We start from the raw sequence: 21,466 nt of genomic DNA, 5'->3' as shown, positions 1-21,466 counted from the left end.
CATATGACCCTTCGAAAGGTTTATGAGGAACACAAACAGCACATGCAGTGACATTTCACCCACAATTACCTTCCATTAGCAGAGATTGCTTCAGGTTTTCGGTGCCTTTTTCTGTCCGCTCTTGTCGGTCCTCCCCAGCACTCCTGTGGATGGAAGGAAAGCGTAGACCTCTAGTGGTGAAATAACTTCTTACACATGTTAGTACTTTTGCTAAATGTGAGGGCTGCCAGTTACAAAAAGCAGTGCAGCTAATGTCAAAGCTTTTACTCAAATGGGACAACGAAATCCCGATTTACACATGTCACAGATGGGAAAGTGAATTAAAAAATTATATTTGAGACATGCAACCAGTTGTTTGTCCCACATAACCACAGGGGGGGTTCTCTTAAAAATAAAAAAAAAAGAAAGAAAGAAAGGAAGAAAGAAAAGATCTCAACAGTTTCCCCCTGGGTCTCACAGGAGCAGAGATTTCATGTCTTTCCATCTATTTTGTTCTCCAGAGAATGGCTCTGTTCAGGCCCTCACAAAAGAGAGTCAGATGGCATTTGCAAACAGAGGAAAAAGACAAATAAATACCAGGTCAGCTTGCTCCTCAGCACCTCTTCTCCCCAAACACAGGCTCAAACAACGATGTCAAATCCGGCCTCTAGGCACAAACGTGCAACGCCAACTACTGGCTTTCTTAGAAATGCATTAATAAACAGCACGTTGAACGTACTCAAGAGGGATCTTTGATTCAAACCACAGACGGTCTAAAGGATGAATATTGCATGGGCTAAGGCCTTTGAGGCCCTGATAAACTGCGTCACGTGATTTTACTTCTGTCAGAGTAGTTGGCTCAAGGATGCATTAGCAGCTAAACATTTGTGCCTGTAGTCCCACGGCGAGGAGACGAAATTCTCAGAAAACTCTTTGAATTACGATGTTTTCTGAGAATTTCCCCACAGTGTTGAGAAATATAACAGTTATTTAAAACACATAGCTCATAACAACAAAAGGTGGGAAAACTATCAGGAGCAGAGAAGATAACTTTTAAGACCTTCACTCTTCGTACAAAGTGGAGAAAATTGTGGATGACGTGCAGCTGGTGAGACCGTCAAAATAATGGTTTTGATGAATTTCTGCAGAGAGGCTCTCACATCTCTCTCACCCAGTGCAATAACACTACAACGCTAAAAATGGAAGCGATCGCAGCAGTAAGATATTTGGCAATCAGAAAAATATCCCGTGGACTTTCTCATGAGCGGAGTGATTACACAACCAAATACAGCACTTTAACAGTCTCACATTGTCACGCACTTCACTCTACTTCCGCTGGAAGTGCACGCCTTGCACGCTTATAAAAAGAGGTATGTCATGCACCCAGGTCAGAGATGTGATATTTGTTTTTGTTTTGGGTCATTTTTACTTTGAACCTGTGTTTATTATTTCGTCTTCTGTTTGGTTTTCAGTGTGTTTATTGTTTTCCATTTGATTTTCATGTTCCTTACTATCTTGAGACTTCAGTTCTTTGTTTCAGTTCCTGTTTATTTCCATTAGTTTTCTGGTTGGTGTTTGTTTTTTCCTGACCTTCTGTCCATGTCTTTCTGTGTCAAGGTTATGTATGTTAGGGTCTTGCCTCTAGTAGGAGCTTTGCTAGTTTTGCTAGTTTTAACTTTCTCTGTCTTGCTGTCCTTGTGATTAGTTTAAGCTGTTTTCCAGTTTTCTTGACTGCCCTGGGTGTCTATATACAGCCTTACCTTTGTCACTATGTGTGTTAACCTCCCCCTAGTGTGTTCTCTGTTTCTCTTGAAGTGTTTGAATTTATTGTTTGTGTTGTTGTTTTGGACTTTGGAATATTAACTAATAAAAGGTCAGCCTATCAGTGAGTCTTGCACTTGACTCCTGCAACTTGCTACACCCTGTGACGGTGAATTCAGCAAACTTCCTCAGCGTAGCTGGTGTGACTTGAATGCAGAACTATTTTCCACATTGATATCAAAGTACTACGTTTTTGAAGTATAGGACAAGACAGTAGCAGTGCCATGTGCTTTGAAGGACCACCGCACAAGATTAATGCTCCATCAGCCAGTCACAAATGTTAGGGAGAAATCCTCAGTTGTGTTCCTCAGCATAATTGGATGTTTCAGCCTTTTGGCCCATTACATGCTGATCAGACCTTGGTTTGTATCCCTGAAATCTCGGGGTCCAGCTGGGGTCTTTTCTCCTCATCCACATCAGTTATCTACAGCACCCACCAGACACCAGAGATTTCCCCAGTTAGTTGTGCCTCCAGGTAAACCTGCCATGAGGGACGCTCATGTTGGAGGCAGTGAGGATGTCTCTTTTTTTTTTTTCTTTTTTTTTTCTTTTTTTTGTGTCCCGTTTAGATCTTTAGCCATCAGAATTGTTGTCTTAAGGCCAAGAAAGATGCCAAGCGGATTTATTTTACCAAGTGGATCATCATGGCCTTGCCATATTGGTCCATTTGATTGACCTTTATTATAATTATGAATTTATTTTATTTTCGGTTGCTACAAACGGGACAGACATGACTGGGGGATAGGACAGGGAGAAAGAATGAAAGAAAGAGAGGGAGAGAAAGAAAACCAAAGGGGAGAAGAGACGGTGAGAGAGGGGGGAAGAAAGGAAAAAACAAACAAACAAACAAACAAAACACCTGGATCACCTGTATGGAGAAAAAAAACAGAAGAGAAAGCAAACAACAAAGAGCAACATAATAAAAACAGCACCATCACAATAAACTAGCTAGCAGTAGATAACAGATAACAGGATGTCTCTAAGTGTAGCTTGGGTTGAACACAAGGGACATGCGAAGCTACCAACATTACAACTGCACAGTAAAAAAAAAAAAATGTAATCATAATCAATAGCATGTAAATAGATAACTGTGTTGGTAACCCCGTGCTTTCCTTTCTTAACCAATCAGCTGAAAGAATGAATGTGTCACAGGAGTTTCAGACCCTTTCTAGTTCAAAGTTTCTCTAAGAATCACTTGTAAGTGAGGACTTCTTACTAGATTTATATTTAGGCTGTTTAAAAAAAACTCCCCGTGATTTTCCTCAGAATGTTTGTGAGCCGTGGTCACAAACAGGACCCAAGAAGAAAGACACTCCGACTCTGTCACATTAGCGTTTATACATTTTAACCATTGTTTGTGGGTCCAAGATGTTGAGTGCAGTCCTGAATTGGGGGCAGCCCACATTGGAACTCACCTTAAACTTCTTTGCTATTTTAAATATTTATTAGACAGCAATATTTGGATCATAAAGTTATACTCCAAATTTAAAAACAAGGAAAATATTTAATATTTAATATTTTCAAACACTGATTTAAAAAAATTGCATGATTTTAGGACTTTGCTACAGGTAATTCAGCAGAGGTTAGTCACTGGTTAGTTGAGATTAATCACTGATCACAGTTGATAAGACCTGTAAGGCTTTCAGTGAACGACAAAACCATACTTTATATAATGAAAAAATCAAAGTGAAAAGCTCACTGTATGATTGTATGATATGACATGTAGATTCTGCCTTAGTCACTCATTTCAGGCTCATATGTTTCATAGCTCTGTTTAGCATGAATGGCAAAAAATAACATGAATTGTGTTTTATTCAACAAACACACGATGGCAGCATATTCACTATACATCACTGAAGTAATGCAGCAAAAAGCTTTTGTATATACTTTTTATAATCATATGCGTTGTTCAAAACCAGAATAAATGGTAAATGTATTTGTATAGCGCTTTTTACTTAGTCCCTATGGACCCCAAAGCGCTTTACACTACATTCAGTCATCCACCCATTCACACACACATTCACACACTGGTGATGGCAAGCTACATTGTAGCCACAGCTGCCCTTGGGCGCACTGACAGAGGATGCTTACAGTTGCTCCAAGAACATAAGATAGCAGAGAGTAATAAAATGTTCAACTATACTTGCATTGAGTCATCTTTACCAGTTATACTGTAGTTGTACATTTGGAGCTGAGTCAAGTACAGTTTCATTTTTTCCTTCTCTTCTTGGAATAATACGTCAGAAATATGGACATAGATATTTTTCCTACTACCATAAATGGTTGAAAATATTTTGCATCACAAAATAAAATTTCTAATAATCACTTTCTGTTTTGTCACAAAATCCCAATCATTTCACATACAGTTGACTTGTGCTTGTTGTATTTCAGCTTCTCCAACACAATTTGCATATTTTCACAGGTTTCTTTTAATTGGACAGAATGACCAGCTGGCACAGACTGACACTGTAATTGCCATTATGCAGAAGAACACATTTAAGGCTGGCTTTTGACCTGTCAGCCTCCACTCATCTGCATCATGCTCACAACTCACTGACCACAAAAGAACCTCAGCTATAGACAGAGACATTGTCCATTTCAAATAATGGAATTAGATCTTTCTAATGATGCCTCTAAAAACAAACTTCAAAGTCTTCATTACTAGATCGATGGAGACAAAAGATCTTCAGATCTTCGGGTCTCAGAGCTGATGGCAAGTTAGCAGAATTGGCAGTCATCAATGTGATTCTGGTGTCTCACTGCCAAAATAAGCAGAGTATAGCTTTTTTTTTTTTTTTTAAATAACATCTGTTACTGTCCCTGTTTTTTGTGAAGCATCCACAAATACAGCAGAAAACATCTGGATCATGTGTACAATTGTCTTTTGTTCAAAAAACGTGCAAAATGAATAGTATTTCTGAATCAGTAACTTACTTGAAAACGAGCGCTGGGTTTCAGAATAGTTATGGGTTATGGGATTAAGGACGGTGGGTGTAATTAGAGCTACCACACACAAGGTGTCACTAGTGTACTACTTTTTTTGTCCATGCCAATTAACAGATAAAAGGATAAAAGGTTTGTTGGGGTAAATCAAATATGGGGGATTGTAGAAAAAATTCACAAAGAAATAGCTGTTGTTACTTTCTTTTGCAGTTATGAGCAAAATAAAGTGATTGTTGTACATCCCCAATCTCTTCTTTTCATTGCTTAGATCAGCGGTCCCCAACCCCCGGGCCTCGGACTTGTACCGGGCCGCGAGAGTTGAGGCTCAGGTGTGAAATGTATAGTTTTCAGGGTTTTTATCGGTTTTCAGCGTTATTTTGTTATCGTTTTTATCGTTTACTCGGTTTTCCTTGGTCTTTTCACCTGTGTTATGAATAAATTTTCTGTTTTTCGGTACCGGTACTAGTTTTATTTTGTTGTATTTATCCGCGACACCTTAAAGGCCGGTCCATGAAAATATTGTCGGGCATAAACCGGTCCGTGGCGCAAAAAAGGTTGGGGACCGCTGGCTTAGATGATTAAATCATATTGACTTGGGGGGGGGGTCTGTTAGTCTGTAGCATACTGTATAATCTGGTGTTGGCAGCGCTCCTGTTCAGAGACTGCTGAGGCAGCCAGAGGACAGGAAGTGCAGTCGTCCCACAGCAGGTGGCAAACATCCTGTTTTGTACCGCAATGACCACCGTGATGTAGCAGGGTCAGTGCTACAGCTTTAAAGCATCTGCACTGTGATGAATAAAAGTGATAAGAAAAACTAATTAGATGCCCTCAAATAGAAGACAGAGAACTAGAACTCACATTAAACTGCAATACAGTATAACAGCTGTGCTGCACAGGTAAACGGAGCACATCTTTGTTAGTCTCTGTAACTTTGTTTTTTCACCCAGCCCATACAATTCTATTCAGAAGTCTTGAGACACTCCTCAGTTTTTCATTATTTGCTTTTGTCAAGTGGTTAATATAGCAATAGTTCTGTGGGCTTTCTAAAGGTCGTTCAAAGTTCTTCTTTGGACATTGGTTGCTTTGTTACTCATTTTCAGTCCGGTCCTTGTGCCTGATCATTTTTTTGTTTGGTTCCTTGGACTATTAGCTGAAAACTTGGCATTTCTCAATATAGTGTGCAGCGTGTCCTTGAATATTTTCAGTAAACTGGACAAGTGGAGGACAGAAGAGGAAGCAGCACACCGACATTTACAGTAAATGAACAGTACCTGAAAGTCATGTCTTTAAGAGGAAAAGAAAGACCTGAAAAATACCCGAGAGATGCTTCATTTGATTCATGTTTGCTGAAGCCTTGTCACAAATGATCTCTGTGGAAGGACAACAGGGAACAGATTCTTTTTTAACAATGATCCCAAACAAAGTATCAATGCAGTAAAAGCATATCTTGATAAAAACACACAGTCACGAATTGGCCTCCCCAGAGCCCAGACCTCAACATACAGTGTGGGATCATCCTGACAGATAACAGAACAAAAGGTACACACATCCAAAGAAGAGCTTTGAATGTCCTTCAAGTAGCCTGGAGAACTATTCCTGAAGACTACTTGAAGACATGACGAATAAGCTTGTCTAAAAGAGTTCACAGTGTGTTGAAGAAAAAAAGTGGTCAAATGCTGACTTTTAAGCTTTTTTGAAGACTTGTACAAACTCTCAAATGCTGTAGTTCAATGTATGATTTCATGTTTTAATAAACTATGACACCTATTACCTATTTTCCAAGAAAAATATAAAAACATATGTCTTTGCACAGTACTGTGCATACTGTTTACTGTTGATTCCTCTCAGTTTAAGCCTAAGAAAATTAAATATTTTATGAACACAAACTAGATATTATGTTTACCTTTTGATAATGTTGGCAATAAATGAACACCTGCTTTTCCCAACAAACCAATATGTGAGAGGGGAAAAAAAGAATATTGACCTATACCACATCATATATTGGCATTACTGTGTTGTATTTTTTATATATAATTCAACGAAAAGCAAGCAATTTTAACAACAGGCAAACACATAAACCAGTAGCACCAAATATTAACAAGGAAGAGATCTCATAGGTTCCCTCCTAATGTCCTGTGAGGGGAGAAAGGCAGCTGTTTGCCAACCTAAAGAATAATATTGAAGCTTGTCAAACCAACAAACATGAATGATGTGACATGAAGAAGAATTGTCCAATTATTGACCGGGATGCACTTGAAGCTAAAGCCGGAGGATTAGCAGTGACAGGCCACATCATCCAGCTCATATGCTCCTAATGACTGTCTGGTTGCATCCAGACAGCCCGCTGCTTTCACACTGTGACATGTGAAATATGAGTGCGCTGCAGACCGACAGCTTTCAAGATGATATCTGATTTTTGGATGAACCATTTGAACTATTAAGTGCAAAACGAATAAAGTTTATCTCCTGCACTCATTTTTTTCTTTTTCCTTTTTTTTCGCAAGAACTTTAAAATCCAAGTATTTCATTTTGTTATACCACTTCAAACCACTTGCTGGTTCCTTCATGAAACAAGCAAGCCTAAATCTAATTAGCGGCCAAAGGACAGCGGTCATAAAACGAGCCTGACGTGTGTGTGCATCCTTTGTTTATGTGCTCAAATACTGTTTTAATAGCGGTTGCTATTGACAAGAAGAAGATCTACAACCATGACGCAGGTTGTGGATGACGCACGGAGTGGGCGGGGTCACCCCCCACTGCTCATGTGCTGCAAAAAAATCATACTCAGCTTTACGGCTTTGCTTCGTCTTCTCTTCAGTTTTATGTGTTATCAATTAATTATCTGATCCTGCATAAATATTCTTTACTTTCAGCGCAGTCTCGCGTGTTTTAGATGATTTTTCCCCACCAAAAGCGTCAATGCATGGTTGATGATCATAAAGTCCTCAAATATCCACACAGCAGAATCTTAACCTGTTCTCACGTTTTGCAGCAGTGTGTGTGAAACTATCGCCCTTGCTTCCACGCATTATTAATGGAGAACTTATAGGATATGTAGGTAGACTTCACGTGCACATCAACACTTTTTACAGTATTTAACTCCTCTTCCTCCCTCCCTCTCTCTCCCCCTCCTCCTCCTAAGTAAAGGCAGAAGGGGGCAGGTCTTGTTGTAGTGGGCTCTTTTACTGCCGTAGCAGGTGATGCTGTAGCTCACACGGGGCTTGGAGAGCCTCCCTGCTTATCTGGTTATAATTACAGAGGCCGTGACCTGTTTTCAGCACCGCGGCTCGTCAACAGCTCCAGTGGAGAGACTTGACCAGCCCCAACCCCGCCCGGTACGTCAGGCAGAAGCGGGTTCCTCAGGGCGGCAGTTTCAGCACCATCGGCCGGCCGAAGCGCAGCGGAGCTGTCCACACATTCAGCACTTTTGTTGGGGAGGAGGAAACCGGACAGCAGGGACACCGAGGAGGGATAGACAAGTTATTATCACCATGGCGTCAAAACACGTTGGCCTTTTCGTCCTTTTCCAGCTTCTCGCCCTGAATGTAGTGAGCCAGACATCTGCCTTCCCCACACCTACACCAGCCTCAGCGGACGGTGAGTTGAAATCAATCGTGGAATTCTCGTAGAATAGTCTGCGGGCTGGTGGAGCAGTGATTGCTTAGGGGATTTTATAAAATGCCACAAAGTAGTCCACAATGGAAGTCTTTATTTAAGCACATGGTTGTTGAAATGTTAAAAAAAAAAATAATCCTACTAAGTTGATATTTCTGTGGGTTTTATACGTTTTAGAGCTCCAGGTTAAATTCAGTTTTAAATCTGTTGATTCATAAATCATAACAGCACAATAATGAGTATATAAATAAATAAAAAGCGGACTCCCTAAAGTTAAGGTCCAGCTCGGCAGTGCCTGACCGGTGGTGTTTTTAAAGGCGCCTGGCTCTAGGCCGCTTGTGGTCTATTTTCGCTGCAATTTAATCTTTTGTTTGATAATCCGATTAAGCTGTGCTTGTGCGGTGGCGAGTTAGGAGAGCAGGGACGCATGAAGGCTACGCATTTATTCAATAAAGTTAGTTGTTTTTTTTTTAAATGAGACATGTTTAACTATCTTACTGGTTGTACAGTTGTTAGTTATCTATTGGTTTGTATTTTATTTTTAATTTTTTTCGTGTTGACCCCTGTACTGGGTGACTTTTCACTGTTCTGGGGAGACCTTTAAAAGGTCAAGAAGCCTTTTGTAACACAGTGACCTGTCCTTTGTTTTTCACCTTTTTTTTCTCTTGTTACAGTTTTTTGGCTCTGAGATGAGCCTCATGGACAGCCAGGCTGCTTATTTGTAATATAGGACAAAGGGAGTGTAGCAAAATATATGTGGGATTATAATTTAAGAATAGGATGAGCATCACTATAATATTAAATATATCTATTTTCTATACTGTTCATTTGAGCCTCCTGTACAAGTATTTCTGCCTGATCACAGCATTGATTTTATATTAACATTTCAAATCTGGCTCTGTTTGTCAGTAATAAAGTCTGGACAATCCAGCTGTTTAGTAACTGCATGCATTTTTTCCCTGGCACAGATAAAACTGTGTACAATAGACAGCTGACAGAAGAAAGACCTCTGCAAGAGCAGGTAAGATCCTTTCTCCTCCAATATCCGGACAAATGAGCTTTATGGCCACTTGGCAAATAACCCGAGTATTAACCCGGCAAACATTATTAATCAGAGCTTATATCCTGAGTGGAAATTATTTTTTGAATTTCCTCAGATCGCAGAGGCGGACAGTGTGAAGGCTGCAGTACAGTCAGCTGGTAAGGGGAAACCTTATTGCCAATCAATTAATGACTTTATTTCCGCCTGCCGAGTGGAATCATGTTGCAGCACTTCCAGTAAAACAGAATTCATCCGTACTGAGAAGAAAAACTGCTGCAGCCACAGTAATGTAAGATGAGTTCATCTTTAGCGCTCACTTTTCTTTACCCCCTTTTTTGTTTCCTCTGCCCGACAGAGTCAGAGCAGAACCACGATGACTTCACCATGCTCAAGTCGCTGGCTGAAGGCCCGAAATCAAAGGAGACCACCGAGGTGCCTGCCAAGAACAAGGACGATCAGTACATTCCCGACGAGTCAGATTCCACCAAGAGCCGACGTCTCGCTGAGGACTATGACTCCACCAAGAACGGGATGGACTACGGCAAGTACCAGGGTACACGCTGTCATGATTTCATGCACTGTAACTTTGGCCCCTTTGCTACAGGCAGGCTTCACGCTGCGTGCTTCTGTCCTTTCGCTGGCAGGACACCGGGCAGGCGTTGTAAGGAAGAGCAGGCAGGATAAACACATGAATGTGTGATGGGGATGAGCAGAGACAAGAGTCAGAGAGAGAACATGTGAATGCATGAAAGATTATCCTCTCCCTGACTGCGTTTGTGAACGCTGATGTTCAGCTACAGTGCTGGCTTCTTCTTTAATCTCTTCACAGGAAGCTGTGTGAACACATAGCCTGGCATGGTTGAATATTAGTGCGGTTTCTCATCTCTGTCCCATGTAAATAATGCCTTTGTCACTGCTCTAGCTTTGACTTAAGACGTGATGTAAAATGCATTCATCCCCAGTTGCTGTCATTGCTCTTTTAATATTTGTAAATTTAGCCAAAACACATTTCTCAACATTTATATTTGGGGGTTTTTTTTGTCTCACTGGACTTTATCAGATGTGCACACGTTTGGCTGCATGTAATTTTATCATCAGCATAAAAGCTATCTCTGAGGTGAGGTGACTCTGACACAAACCACTGAGCGCCGTCCTTTATTGATTTGTGCATAAAGTCCAACAATGACAAGTGGCTATATTTGGCAAGTGTGGTCTAGATTTCATTTCTCATTTTGCAGCGTGAAGCAAAAATAGGTTCCTGGTGTTTGAAGGCTAAATGCATCAGCGATGATTCAGTCAGGCCAGTGCAGGCACAAGCATCCTGTCGATGCTTATTTTTATTGTCTTTGGACTTTGAGAAGCAGCAGAGGATGTTATGTAAGAGAACAAGCTGTAAAAATTGCACATTTCGTGCTGAGTAATAGAGGCAGAGATATGGTGAATGTGAGGAGAGGGAAAACAACTTTTTACTAGCAAATCTAATAAAAGAGAGACTTGTTTCCGGGTCCAGGTTTGACATTTTATTGTGAAAATGAAAAAAGAAAAACAGAAAAGTTGAATCAAAGTAAAGAAGTGAAGAAAGAAAAGGATCTTTAGTCGATGTAGTGCACACATCAAAGCAGCTAAAAAAGTGTCTCGAGAAAGCTACCAAACGATAACACGAGTATCCTCTCCTTTCAGACGACCCAGAAAGCTTCCGCCAAATCGACGGCACCCCGCTGACAGCTGATGCCATTGTTCAGAAGATTGCGAATAAGATCTACGAGGAAGACGACAGGGGAGTGTTCGACAGGATCGTCTCCAAACTGCTCAAACTGGGGCTGGTAAGTTGTAAGCTTCCATCATTCAGTTCAGCACAGCACGCCGCATGGCATTTTCTCAGCGGGAGCCCTCTCTCTCTCTCCCTCTCTGTGCGCTCGCTGCTTCCTCATGGGTTAAGATTTAGAGACGTGTGAATTGTTCTGTGTTTGCACCATTTTGGCTGTGAATTGCTTTTTTTTTTTTTTTGTTTGTTTGTTTTTTGCCAGTCAATAAAAAAATTTTCAGTCCTCCCTGAGATGGAGAGCTCAGTGATAGTGATCAATACGTGATATATTTTTTTTATCACCAGTCCACCAGTATCCATCTTACAGTCCATTTCTTACTGCACACAATCATTCTCAGCCTGCCTCTTTCACTTTGCTGTCTTATAGATCACCGAAAATCAGGCAGATACTCTGGAGTACAAGGTGGCAGAGGCTCTCCAGGATCTCATCACCAAAAACGCCAAAAACAACGAGATTGAGGACATTGACCAAGAAGCTAGAGGTGCTCAGGATGATGAGGATTCTGACACAAATGCGGTAAAACCTCCAAAAAAACGGTGGATGTAATGATAATAAGAATAAGGATGACAACTATAACAATAAACAACACCCTTTCAGGACACATGGGAGCCACCCAGGAGGCGCTACGAGGAGGATAAGGAGGATGATGAGATTGAAGACGAGGTGGACAGAGATGCGGAAGAAGATGGGGACAACGTCTGGGACAGGGATGCTGACGACGGCAATGAGGTGAGCCCTGAAGATGGGCTCCAGGACCTGCAGTACTTCCCAAACTTCTACCGTCTGCTTAAAAGTCTCAACTCAGGTACAAAAACAAATATGTCCACAAAGTCACACCCAAAAATATCTTTAATATTTCCACCCCAAGATAGCAGTTCTTCAGATCGAGAACAGGATTAGATTGTTAATCGTGGTGATGTTGTTTTCAGAGATCGAGGTGCAGCTTGTTTTGTTCACCATTTTTCCCTTTACAGATCTAGGAAGTGCAGATCAAATACACACACACACAAAACTAATTATTTATAATCCAATCATTATAACCCCTAGAGTCAAACACCATGTGGTCACATAAAGGCCACGGTAGGCAGTTACCATTATTAGACACCGGTTTGCGATTTGTCTTCTGCTCTGCTGTTGCAGAACAAGACACCCAGGAAAGAGAGACGCTGATCACGATCATGAAGACTCTGATTGACTTTGTCAAAATGATGGTGAAGTACGGCACCATCACGCCAGAGGAGGGAGTGTCCTATCTGGGTAAGACATAACATAATGCTAATGTTGCGTAACGGTTGAAGATTCTCAGCGATTTAATGGGAGGCAAAGGATTGTATAATAGATGGCAGAAGTCCTTGAAGATCCTGCTCTATTTGTGGTAAATAATATTATGTACATGCAGGACATCGTCATAATTCAGTAATGTTGATCTTGACAGATCATTTTTCATCTTGGTAATGGTAATGACAAAGTAGCACAAAGTCAGTTTATTGGCTTTTTCCAGCTGCAATTCAAGGTCTTAATGTGGTTGGCATGTTGAGTGCTATAAAAAGTCCCATGGGGCTTCTAATGTGAGCTTGGACAACATCATTATTTGATCAGATCAGCAGCGCAGCACAGACACAGTGATGTTTTACTTTTTCTTCTTTCTTCTCTGTTTTCCTTCTGTTGGATTCAATCAGAGCTCTAATGCAGTTTTAACATTTGTCACGCTGATTGCAAACTCATGTTTGCATCTCTGCAGTGGCACCTGTGGACCACAGCTATCAGGTCGACTTTTAAAAACAATTCATTAACTTAAGCTTTGTTTAAAGAACCATATGGTTTCCATTTCTATTCCTTTTTTTAAAAATAATTTTTCCCAGTTTTTACTGGAAAGAGTTTCACTAAAGAGTTACTGCGTTATTTTATCAGCACACAAACAAACAGCAGAAACAAACTGGGCATTTGGCATTAACAGGTCATGGAAACTAACATGTTTTACCTAATAACTGTTTATCTGTTTGCCTTAAAAACATAATACAATTTTTTGTGTCTGTTAAAACTGTTGGATAAGAGTTGATTTCTAATTTTGACCATAATTTTGATGAAGATCTTCAAAAGCTATTGAGTGGATTTTAGTTTTTTGAAGCCTTTTTTTGTTGCAGTCACTTGAAATCATCGATAAATCTGCCAAATCTAGATTACTGACCACCAATGTTTGAACTTGTTTTGCTTACATGTGTAGCTAACATGCGGATAAAAGGTGTAGGTTTCCACCCATCCGTTGCATTAACCAGCTGGATGTACATGCGCACATTTCTCTGTCTCCGAGTTACCTGGGCTTTCCCCCTGTGCTCTGTTTGCGTTCAGTCAAACTAATGTTCGCTATCAGCCGACGCAGTGGAGCGTAAAGCCTGCAGAGACAGATTAGTGTCAAGGGCACCCTGTAAAATCAGACTGCTTTCTTTCTTTTTTTTAATGGACGTCCATCACATCACTGGCCAGTGGAAAAGTCAGGCACGTTTAAGGGACAGCTGTCATCTCTGTTTGACATTCAGTCATAGAAAGAGACAACGGAAATAAAATCTTCTTTCATGCATACTCAGGACCGAGTTCGACTTTAACATCAGGTTCTATTCTTCAAGCTTCCAGAATTCTAACATATGTCTTTTTGTTGCTTGTTCTCTCAAAGCTTAAAGATGTTTAAAACACAGTCCTTAGATCCTTAGGTCTGGGAGGGCTAACCTGCCGTATGTCGGTTATAAAAAGATGAATCAATTCTCCTTTGAGTGACCCCTGACAGCAGCTGGCCAGTGTTGTTTCTTACACAGAGGAAATGACCACTGCTGATGTCACTTACAAAAGCAAACAGCCATATACCACGAGAGCGGATGTGGGTTTCCTAGGCAACCCCTCTGGCTTTATAGCATAGGTTGCAATAAGATAATGGAAAAACAATACGTAAATGCCCCCCTCCCCCCCATGCCCATCTGCCTGTGGCGCTCCAGTGAGTCACACAGGTACACGAGTGAATACACACAGCTGTCAATCTGCCAGCGGATGATGCAGGACTTGAGCTAGAAAGTAAGACGCGGGGGAGAGAGTGGGCGAGTAAGAAATGTTGTGTGCGTGTGTGTGCGTGTGTGCGTGTGTGCGTGTGCGTGCGAGCACAGAGGAGAGAGTAAAATAATGGGCTTCCACTGTGGCGCAGGTGGGAGGAGGTGGAGTGAATACACAGAAAGTGCAGAGCAGAGTGAGATGGTTGAATAATAAAAAAGAAAAATGGAGGAAGGAGGCCAGAGCGAGCAAAGATGAAAGAGGAAATTGCAAAGCTCTACGATGTTCGGTGACAGCAAACAAACTGAACCTTTCTGTTTGTCTTACATCTTTATCGTCCTTCTGTCCTAATATCCACCATCAAAAATTCTTTTGCTCCTCCGCTCTCATATGTGGTCATATTTTATTCACCAAACTCTACCAATCCATAATTTTATTTTATTTTAATCCAGTATTACCTCTTTCAGACAGTGAGGTGCACTTTGGGAGTTTGAGTAAACATTTATTAACCAAAATAATACAACTCTGTGGGGAACTTAATTACGCTATGAGGGAACCATATCTGCAGACTTGTAATTATATCAGCTGTGTCTTCATAGAAAATAATCTTCACAGAATACATAAAAAAACACTTAAGAGTCCTTGTACCTGCTCATAAATGCACTGTAGGGATTAAATGCGTAAATAAACCTTTTAAATGCTAAATGAGGGGACTGTGAGGTACATCTGAGAACATCTGCTTCCTTTATTTTTGAACATGAGGTTCACCCCTTCGTTAATCCAGATAGGACTGGATGTCTCATTAAGCTGCATTACCTGGTTGTCTCATTCCATGTTTTCTAACACCTAAGTGAGACCATCATGACCATATATGCATACCTGGTCTATCCCCCCCCAAATAAATGCAGCCATTCTTTTTTAGTCTTTATGAGTGATTAAAAGAGAGAATAAATAGATTTAGCTCACTGTTAACTGCTTTGTACATAAATTATTTCTGTGAGGGCTCTTCTCATACTGCATGCATAAATCAGTGGAAATAATAGTGGAAAACACAAGATTATGTTTATCCCTTTGTTGTACTCTCGAGACTTCTTTTCAGTAATTAGATGACACTCGATTTAAATGATAATCAGGCTCTGAGTCACACAGGAACAGTGCGGGTCACTCAAGCACTTAAGAGGCTTTCATTCACTGTGCAGCAGCAGTGTGACGCTGATGAAATCTAAAGTGAAATCTAAATTGTTTGTCGTGTGTTTTATACACCTGCAGAGAACCTGGACGCTATGATAGCCATGCAGACCAAGAACAAGCTGGGCAAACCTCTCCTGCCACCTGAGTTTACTGGACCAAACGGTAAACAGCTGCACAGACTATCCTCCAAACATGCCAGACATTAATGAAACTATCATTAACATATATTATTAACACATTAATAGTTTCAGTTCAGTTATTTTACTTTTTTTCCATCAGGAATGCCCTTCTGCTTAAGCTAACCGGCTAACGGCAGGAATGCACTTCTGGCCATTAGCCAGTTAGCTTAGCTTAACACTAAAAAACACCAGCCTGTCTACACTAGAAGATTAAATCCACCTAGCAACACCCCAAAGCTCACCAGTGAGAACACTGCATCATGCTTAACATTTTCTAAATGTGGACCTGAAAACAGTAATTTAGTCTTTACTGGGAGTCTTAGATGGTTACATGCTATTGAGCGACATCACTCATCTAGACATACAGCCTGCAGGACAATCCACCATTAAAATGTATTAATGTTTTACAATATCAAATCAGATTTTTTTAAAGACTAAACAAAGTAAACAATGTAAGTAATTTAATTAAACAAAGAAGTCGTTCACCTGTAGCTTTAAGCATGGCTGTCAGCAACAGACCAGGATTTTTTTTAAGGATTCCTGTCCTGTTTCTTTGCTGTAGGGAAAAACCTGGATGAGGATGACAACACCAAAGCTGAAGCTGCCAAGATGCAGAAGGAATATGAGAAACTGAAAGATTCGACCAAGGAAGAGCAGCCATCAGCTGAGACCAGTCAGTCCACTACCTAATCATCTTTTTTTTCTGTGATTTAAAAAGAAAAATCTAAAATAATTTGATACTATCTAACAGTTTTGCCCTCGCGAAGCAATAAGCTACGCTCCTGTAATTCTTTTCTTGCATTATTTTTTTAGGGTTTGTTTAGTGCCAAACAAATCCCACAAGATTAGCTCTTTGAAGCAAATCATCCTTTCCTACCTGACTATTAGGCTGACTACAATTTCAGACATTTTGTTTTTCAGCAGAGCTGCCACTGAAATATACAGCGCTGTGTATTCGAGTCCCTGAACTAGGCCAGTCCAATAGCACTCAAAGGAAAGCTTGTCACAGCTGCCATTATTCTGTGTCCCTGTCTGCTGTGCTGTACCCACTCATCAATCTAATCCACGCACATACGCACACACAAACAGGAGTGCATAAAGAGGAAAAACAAATGAATCACAGAGCAGGATTACCACCATGACATTTCAGCAGGAAATGAAGGAAATATGAAGTGCTGCCTACTAAACTCTGGTTTATCTGCATGTTAAAAGGCTGAGTTGCATAATATGATATTTACGGAACAAATTGGGTTAAAATCCAAATTTGATGTGTGATTCATCAAATCATTGCAAGTTTGGTGAAATATATAACTGTAACTGAGCTTTCTGTGTCAGAAAGTGAAATTATACATGTCTTTGATTGCAAGCGGTGAATGTTACAGGGAATAAAACAAATACATCATCATTATCTCAATGCAAACCAACACTTGAGGCCTGCTTTCAACCCTCGCTAAGGTCTGGCTTTTGACTCCAAGGGAAAAGATTACAACTGTCATTCAGTCGCGGGTCACGTGACTCTGGAATAGCCATTTATCAGGCCCAGCTCTGATAAGCTCTGAAAGAACACATCACACTTGGGTGGACATGCTAATTTCAGAACCCTTTTCCAGTGCAGTGCAGTAATGGATGTTGAAGTTTCTGCAGCCATGAGTAATTTCTGCAGCTGTTTGTCACATTGACCCAAAGATCAACCAGTTGAGTTTAGAAAAGAAGGAAAAGTAACCACTGCAACATTGTCACTAGTGTGGCTTTATACTATTTCCAAAACTTGTTTTCCTGCTGGTTTGTTCATGATGAATAAGGAAAACAATGGTTGTGTCACACACCTTTGATTTGTTTGCTTATCCTTCCTGTCTTTAGAATATTAAAAACCATCACTTCAAAACAAATTAGCAATACTGGGGTTAGTAATCTAACCAAGCCCACAGCTAAACCTGTGTCAAAAGGGGCTGACTTGTCTTATGATGACAGAGTATAGCAAATGATAGTTAAAGGTCCAACAACCAGGTTGTTCAGCCTTTTCATTCTGAGATTTCCTCTGGTCTTCCTGTCCTCTTACTTTTACCCAATTTGTTTTCCTAACCTCTTTAGCGACTTTCTCCGATAACTAGATGAAAACACACTCACTGGTGTGGGACACGGTGCTGTAGATTTTGCGGGGAAGTGCATCTGAATAACCCGAGTTATACAGCGCAAGAGGAGGCGTTCAGGGTGTGTGTGGGCATGAAAGAGAAGAAGCTTTATTTAGTAAGAACCAGTAAACTGTCAAAAGGATTTTGATTTTGGAGGGGAAACAGGCACCATTTCTACCATTTTTTTTTAAAGTGGGCATCTGATTTCAGCAGCAGTGCTTTATTGTGCTGCCAAGTTATTAAAGGAAAAATCTTGTGTTGTCAAAATCTGTTTCCATGGCTTCTGAAAGAAAAAAGTAAAAATAAACAAAGTGCGCTTTTTGCTTTAGAAAAGTTTTGAGCTATAAATAATTGACATGCCAAAGACAGCACAGACTGATTCTTTGGTGAAAACAAAGCTTACCTGAGCTGAAATTTTTTGCATTTTGTAATATCTTAACGAGCCGGTTCGTCGCCTGCCTTTCTCTTCATTTTCCCCTTTCCTCTAACTCCAGATCGGCCTGGCAAATCCGAGACTTATCTGGAGGCCATCAGGAAGAACATCGAGTGGCTGAAGAAACACAACAAAGAAGAGGGCAAAGATGGTGAGACGTGTCCTCACGTTCGACAATAGATGAGAAAAACTGGATACAGACCTCGTTCTCGTGTGTCTGCTTTTTGTGCAAAAGACGCAAACATTTCCACGCTGAGTCCTGAACGGCTTTGTTGAGCACTACGAGCCAGAACTAGAAGCTGTCCTCTCCTTACTGAACAGCTGTAGATCACAGGTCTGAGGCGACGCGGCAAAGAAGAGGAAAAATTGAAGCCTCTTTTGTTCGCCTTGATTTGCATTTTGTTTTCAAAGAGAGTGGGATACTAACATAGACGCTCCACTCCAGATCTCATGAATATGGATAACTGTAAATGAGTTGTCCTAATTGCTGTGATACAGCTGGCTTGTTCAGAGACAAAGGTCAGTTCATTTATTCCCTCCTACCTGTTCCTCATCATTGATGGCATCTTTGAAGAAGAAATATATTTTATGATACTGACCCTGCTCCACAACACTAAAATATCAGGCATCAGCATCTGTCTCGGGATTTTTGTGTAATGTTTGTATATTTTCAAATGTATTTCTTTCCCGGAACAATCGGTTTCCATAAAGAAAGTCTGCAGTCTGCAGAGCTGTGGTAGGTTCACACACTACGGTGCACTCGTCTAACAAGAGGAACCTGCTGTTGGGCTCTCCACAGAGTAAAATCGATGCCCAGTGGTGCTTAATTAAGCAGAGCAGAATGAAATGTTAATGAGTTCTCACTATTGAGGCCATCCACCCAATGGCGATCATCTCAGTAGGAAATCCCAGACAAAAACAGCAAAAAAAGTAAACAGTTCCAGCTAAGTGAGATTTATATCTGTTGTGCTGGCAGGCATGATCTAATCTGAGCTGATCAATAGTGAACCAGACAAACGGCTCAAAAAACACAGGAATTAAAGAAAACAAAAAACAAAGTGTGACCCAGATTCTCGTGTGGATCTTAAACACGGAAGGGAAAGAGAAGAAAAGCAAGAGACTGACAGTGAGCTTAAAGCACTGAATAGCAGAGAGGAGCAAAGCAGCGGGGAAGTTTTGTCTGGAGCTCATCTCTGACCTTGCTCTATATAGGACACCTCATTAGCATTCAAGTGCGTGGAGGAGTTGTCTGGGACAACAGAGGGCCTCCCCGCCTGCCTGTCAGTGATCTGGACAGGAGACAGACTGATACTGGTGTAAGAAAGGACAAGTTCAGGCTGAACACACAGAGGGTCAAAATGTGCCCGAGAATCACCCAATTTTCCCATACCGAGACACTCTGTAACTAAAACGACACACCACCAGGCCCTATTTATCTAGCACAGCTTGTACCACTTTAAAACGCTCTCTAAAGTTCTCGTCTTCCTCGTCCTCTCTTCTTTCAGAGTGTTAGACAAAAAAACACCCTCATAGAAACAGAGAGTGTAAGATGGGCCATTTATTGTGCTCACTCTGCCAGAAGCACCCATTACAACAATCTCAGCAGACTCTGTGTGTATTTACGCCTACGCACCACAGAGATTAGCCAGAAGAGCAGATGGACGTAGAGGCCGCATCCTGGTTTGGGCTCTTGGCTCCTCAGTGCCAAGATTGAGAGAAGTAGTGCTGTCTCTAATTACATCCTGCTAATCCTTCACGCGCATCATGCCCGTCAAAGCAACTGTATCTTCGAGCAGTTTAACAATTTGCTTCTGTTAGAAATGTTGTTAGGAAGATGCTCGGGAGTGACTGTGGGACTTGTTGGCTGTCCTCTAGCCTCCTGCAGCCACTTTACTCAGAGTCTGTTAGCACAGAGAGGGGTGCTGGTGTTGCGGCAGCTGTTTGCCTGCACTCATTTGTTACCATGATGGATAATACAGAGTTAGGCTGCGTTCAACTCTAAATATAGCCACAGCCATATGGTGCAGTTTCAAATGACAATTAGTTGTCTAGAGCATGGTGGAAAACAATGTCACAAAGTCTTTTAGTTAGCAGTTATTTAACTGGCAAGTGTGTTTCGCTCTGAGATCTTTTGACCTCATTTCATTTCGTGCATAAGACAAACATGACCTTAATCCTCCTTGAACCCTGTTTGGGTGTGCCATCTTAAAAAGACAGCACTTCTAGAATGTCTGATCTTTCCTTTAACCTCACGATCTTCTCACAAAACCCATCCTTTCCTGTTTTCCTCATCTTTCCAGATTATGACCTGTCCAAGCTGAAGGATTTCATGGACCAGCAGGTTGATTCATACATCGAGAAGGGCATCATCGCCAAAGACGAAGGAGACACCATCAAGAGGATCTACAGCAGTCTGTAACACTATTGACCATCCTGTAACCAGCCCGGCCTAAAAACCACACACACACACCAGGGCTCAATCTGATATGAATAATGCTCAAAAAAGCCCAGATTACAACTTATTATTACCGAAGGCATGGTAACGTATAAATGTTGTATTCAAACCTACCTGCTTAGGGGAACTCCCAGAGATTCCCATATGTATTAAGAAATGGGAATTTATAATACTGTCAACACAATAAAAAAAAAAACCTTAAATTATTCCTTCCAGCTACTGAACTGATTATATTTGCACGCCAAGATCAGAGTAATAATCACTAGAGCTAAAAGGAAAATCACACTTGTCAGATTTTAGTGCTAGCTTTTACTCCAACCTGACTCCAATGGGACATGAATGTTTTGGGTATAATGCCGTAGTTTTGTCATAACTGTTTTCCATACAATTTTACAGCAAAACATGCATATATCAAGTTATTCTCATTGTATTTAACCTGTGTTAGCCTACATTTATTTTTCCCCCTCCAGTGTATGTGTAAGCTCCTAATGTACTCTCGCTTTTTACTTTACCAAAAATATATTTGTTGTGTATGTCAGTGCCCTATGTACGCCTGTTCTGTTGTTATCCCTCCAGAGCCCAATAGGGGGCGGTGTCTGATTCAATCAGTTCTCTCTGCATGTCTTTTGAGTTCAACATTTCTATCTCTGTAGAGGAAAAACAGATGAAGTATTTTTAAATGTAAATATTTGTGATTTTTTCCTAAAGTTGTAAAAGCAATTAAAACATTGCCTTTTCTTTACTCGACTGTGCTCGACTGTGATGAAGAAGCAGCACTGGACGGGAACATCGAAAAAAAAAAAACCTCTTGATC

At 40.8% G+C, this 21,466-nt stretch overlaps 1 protein-coding gene and 1 long non-coding RNA gene across 3 annotated transcripts; one reads left to right on the top strand and one right to left on the bottom strand.

The window, feature by feature from the left end:
* The first annotated feature begins 7,904 nt into the window (after positions 1-7,904).
* scg3 (secretogranin III) lies at positions 7,905-21,394 on the top strand. 2 transcript variants are annotated; one of them, XM_084930507.1, is made up of 12 exons: positions 7,905-8,340; positions 9,327-9,379; positions 9,516-9,558; positions 9,756-9,953; positions 11,081-11,223; positions 11,593-11,742; positions 11,824-12,031; positions 12,367-12,483; positions 15,532-15,615; positions 16,195-16,305; positions 18,259-18,348; positions 20,498-21,394. In XM_084930507.1, the coding sequence occupies exons 1-12, from the start codon at positions 8,235-8,237 to the stop codon at positions 20,614-20,616; spliced, it is 1,422 nt and encodes a 473-aa protein (XP_084786633.1). In that variant the 5' UTR covers positions 7,905-8,234; the 3' UTR covers positions 20,617-21,394. The 2 variants fall into 2 exon arrangements, with proteins under 2 accessions (XP_084786633.1, XP_084786717.1); XM_084930591.1 differs by having other exon boundaries at positions 7,906-8,340; positions 9,756-9,941.
* On the bottom strand, positions 10,906-18,265 carry LOC146393985 (uncharacterized). Its single transcript, XR_014800466.1, has 2 exons — positions 18,168-18,265; positions 10,906-18,047 (listed from the first exon to the last, which is right to left on the bottom strand). It is a non-coding gene; the product is annotated as an uncharacterized LOC146393985 (long non-coding RNA).
* Positions 21,395-21,466: the final 72 nt, after the last annotated feature.

Source organism: Perissodus microlepis, chromosome 1, assembly GCF_051167445.1.
Source record: "Perissodus microlepis isolate ML-2025 ecotype Zambia chromosome 1, ASM5116744v1, whole genome shotgun sequence".
In the NCBI taxonomy this organism is placed as follows: Eukaryota; Metazoa; Chordata; class Actinopteri; order Cichliformes; family Cichlidae; genus Perissodus; species Perissodus microlepis.
This window is presented reverse-complemented; position numbering and strand designations above follow the sequence as displayed.

Excerpts from the sequence above, each read along its gene's own strand:
- scg3 (XM_084930507.1), top strand. The coding sequence starts at position 8,235 with ATGGCGTCAAAACACGTTGGCCTTTTCGTCCTTTTCCAGCTTCTCGCC. Across the intron at positions 11,224-11,592 it reads AACTGCTCAAACTGGGGCTG|ATCACCGAAAATCAGGCAGA; the intron begins GTAAGTTGTAAG and ends GCTGTCTTATAG. Across the intron at positions 15,616-16,194 it reads TGAGTTTACTGGACCAAACG|GGAAAAACCTGGATGAGGAT; the intron begins GTAAACAGCTGC and ends TCTTTGCTGTAG.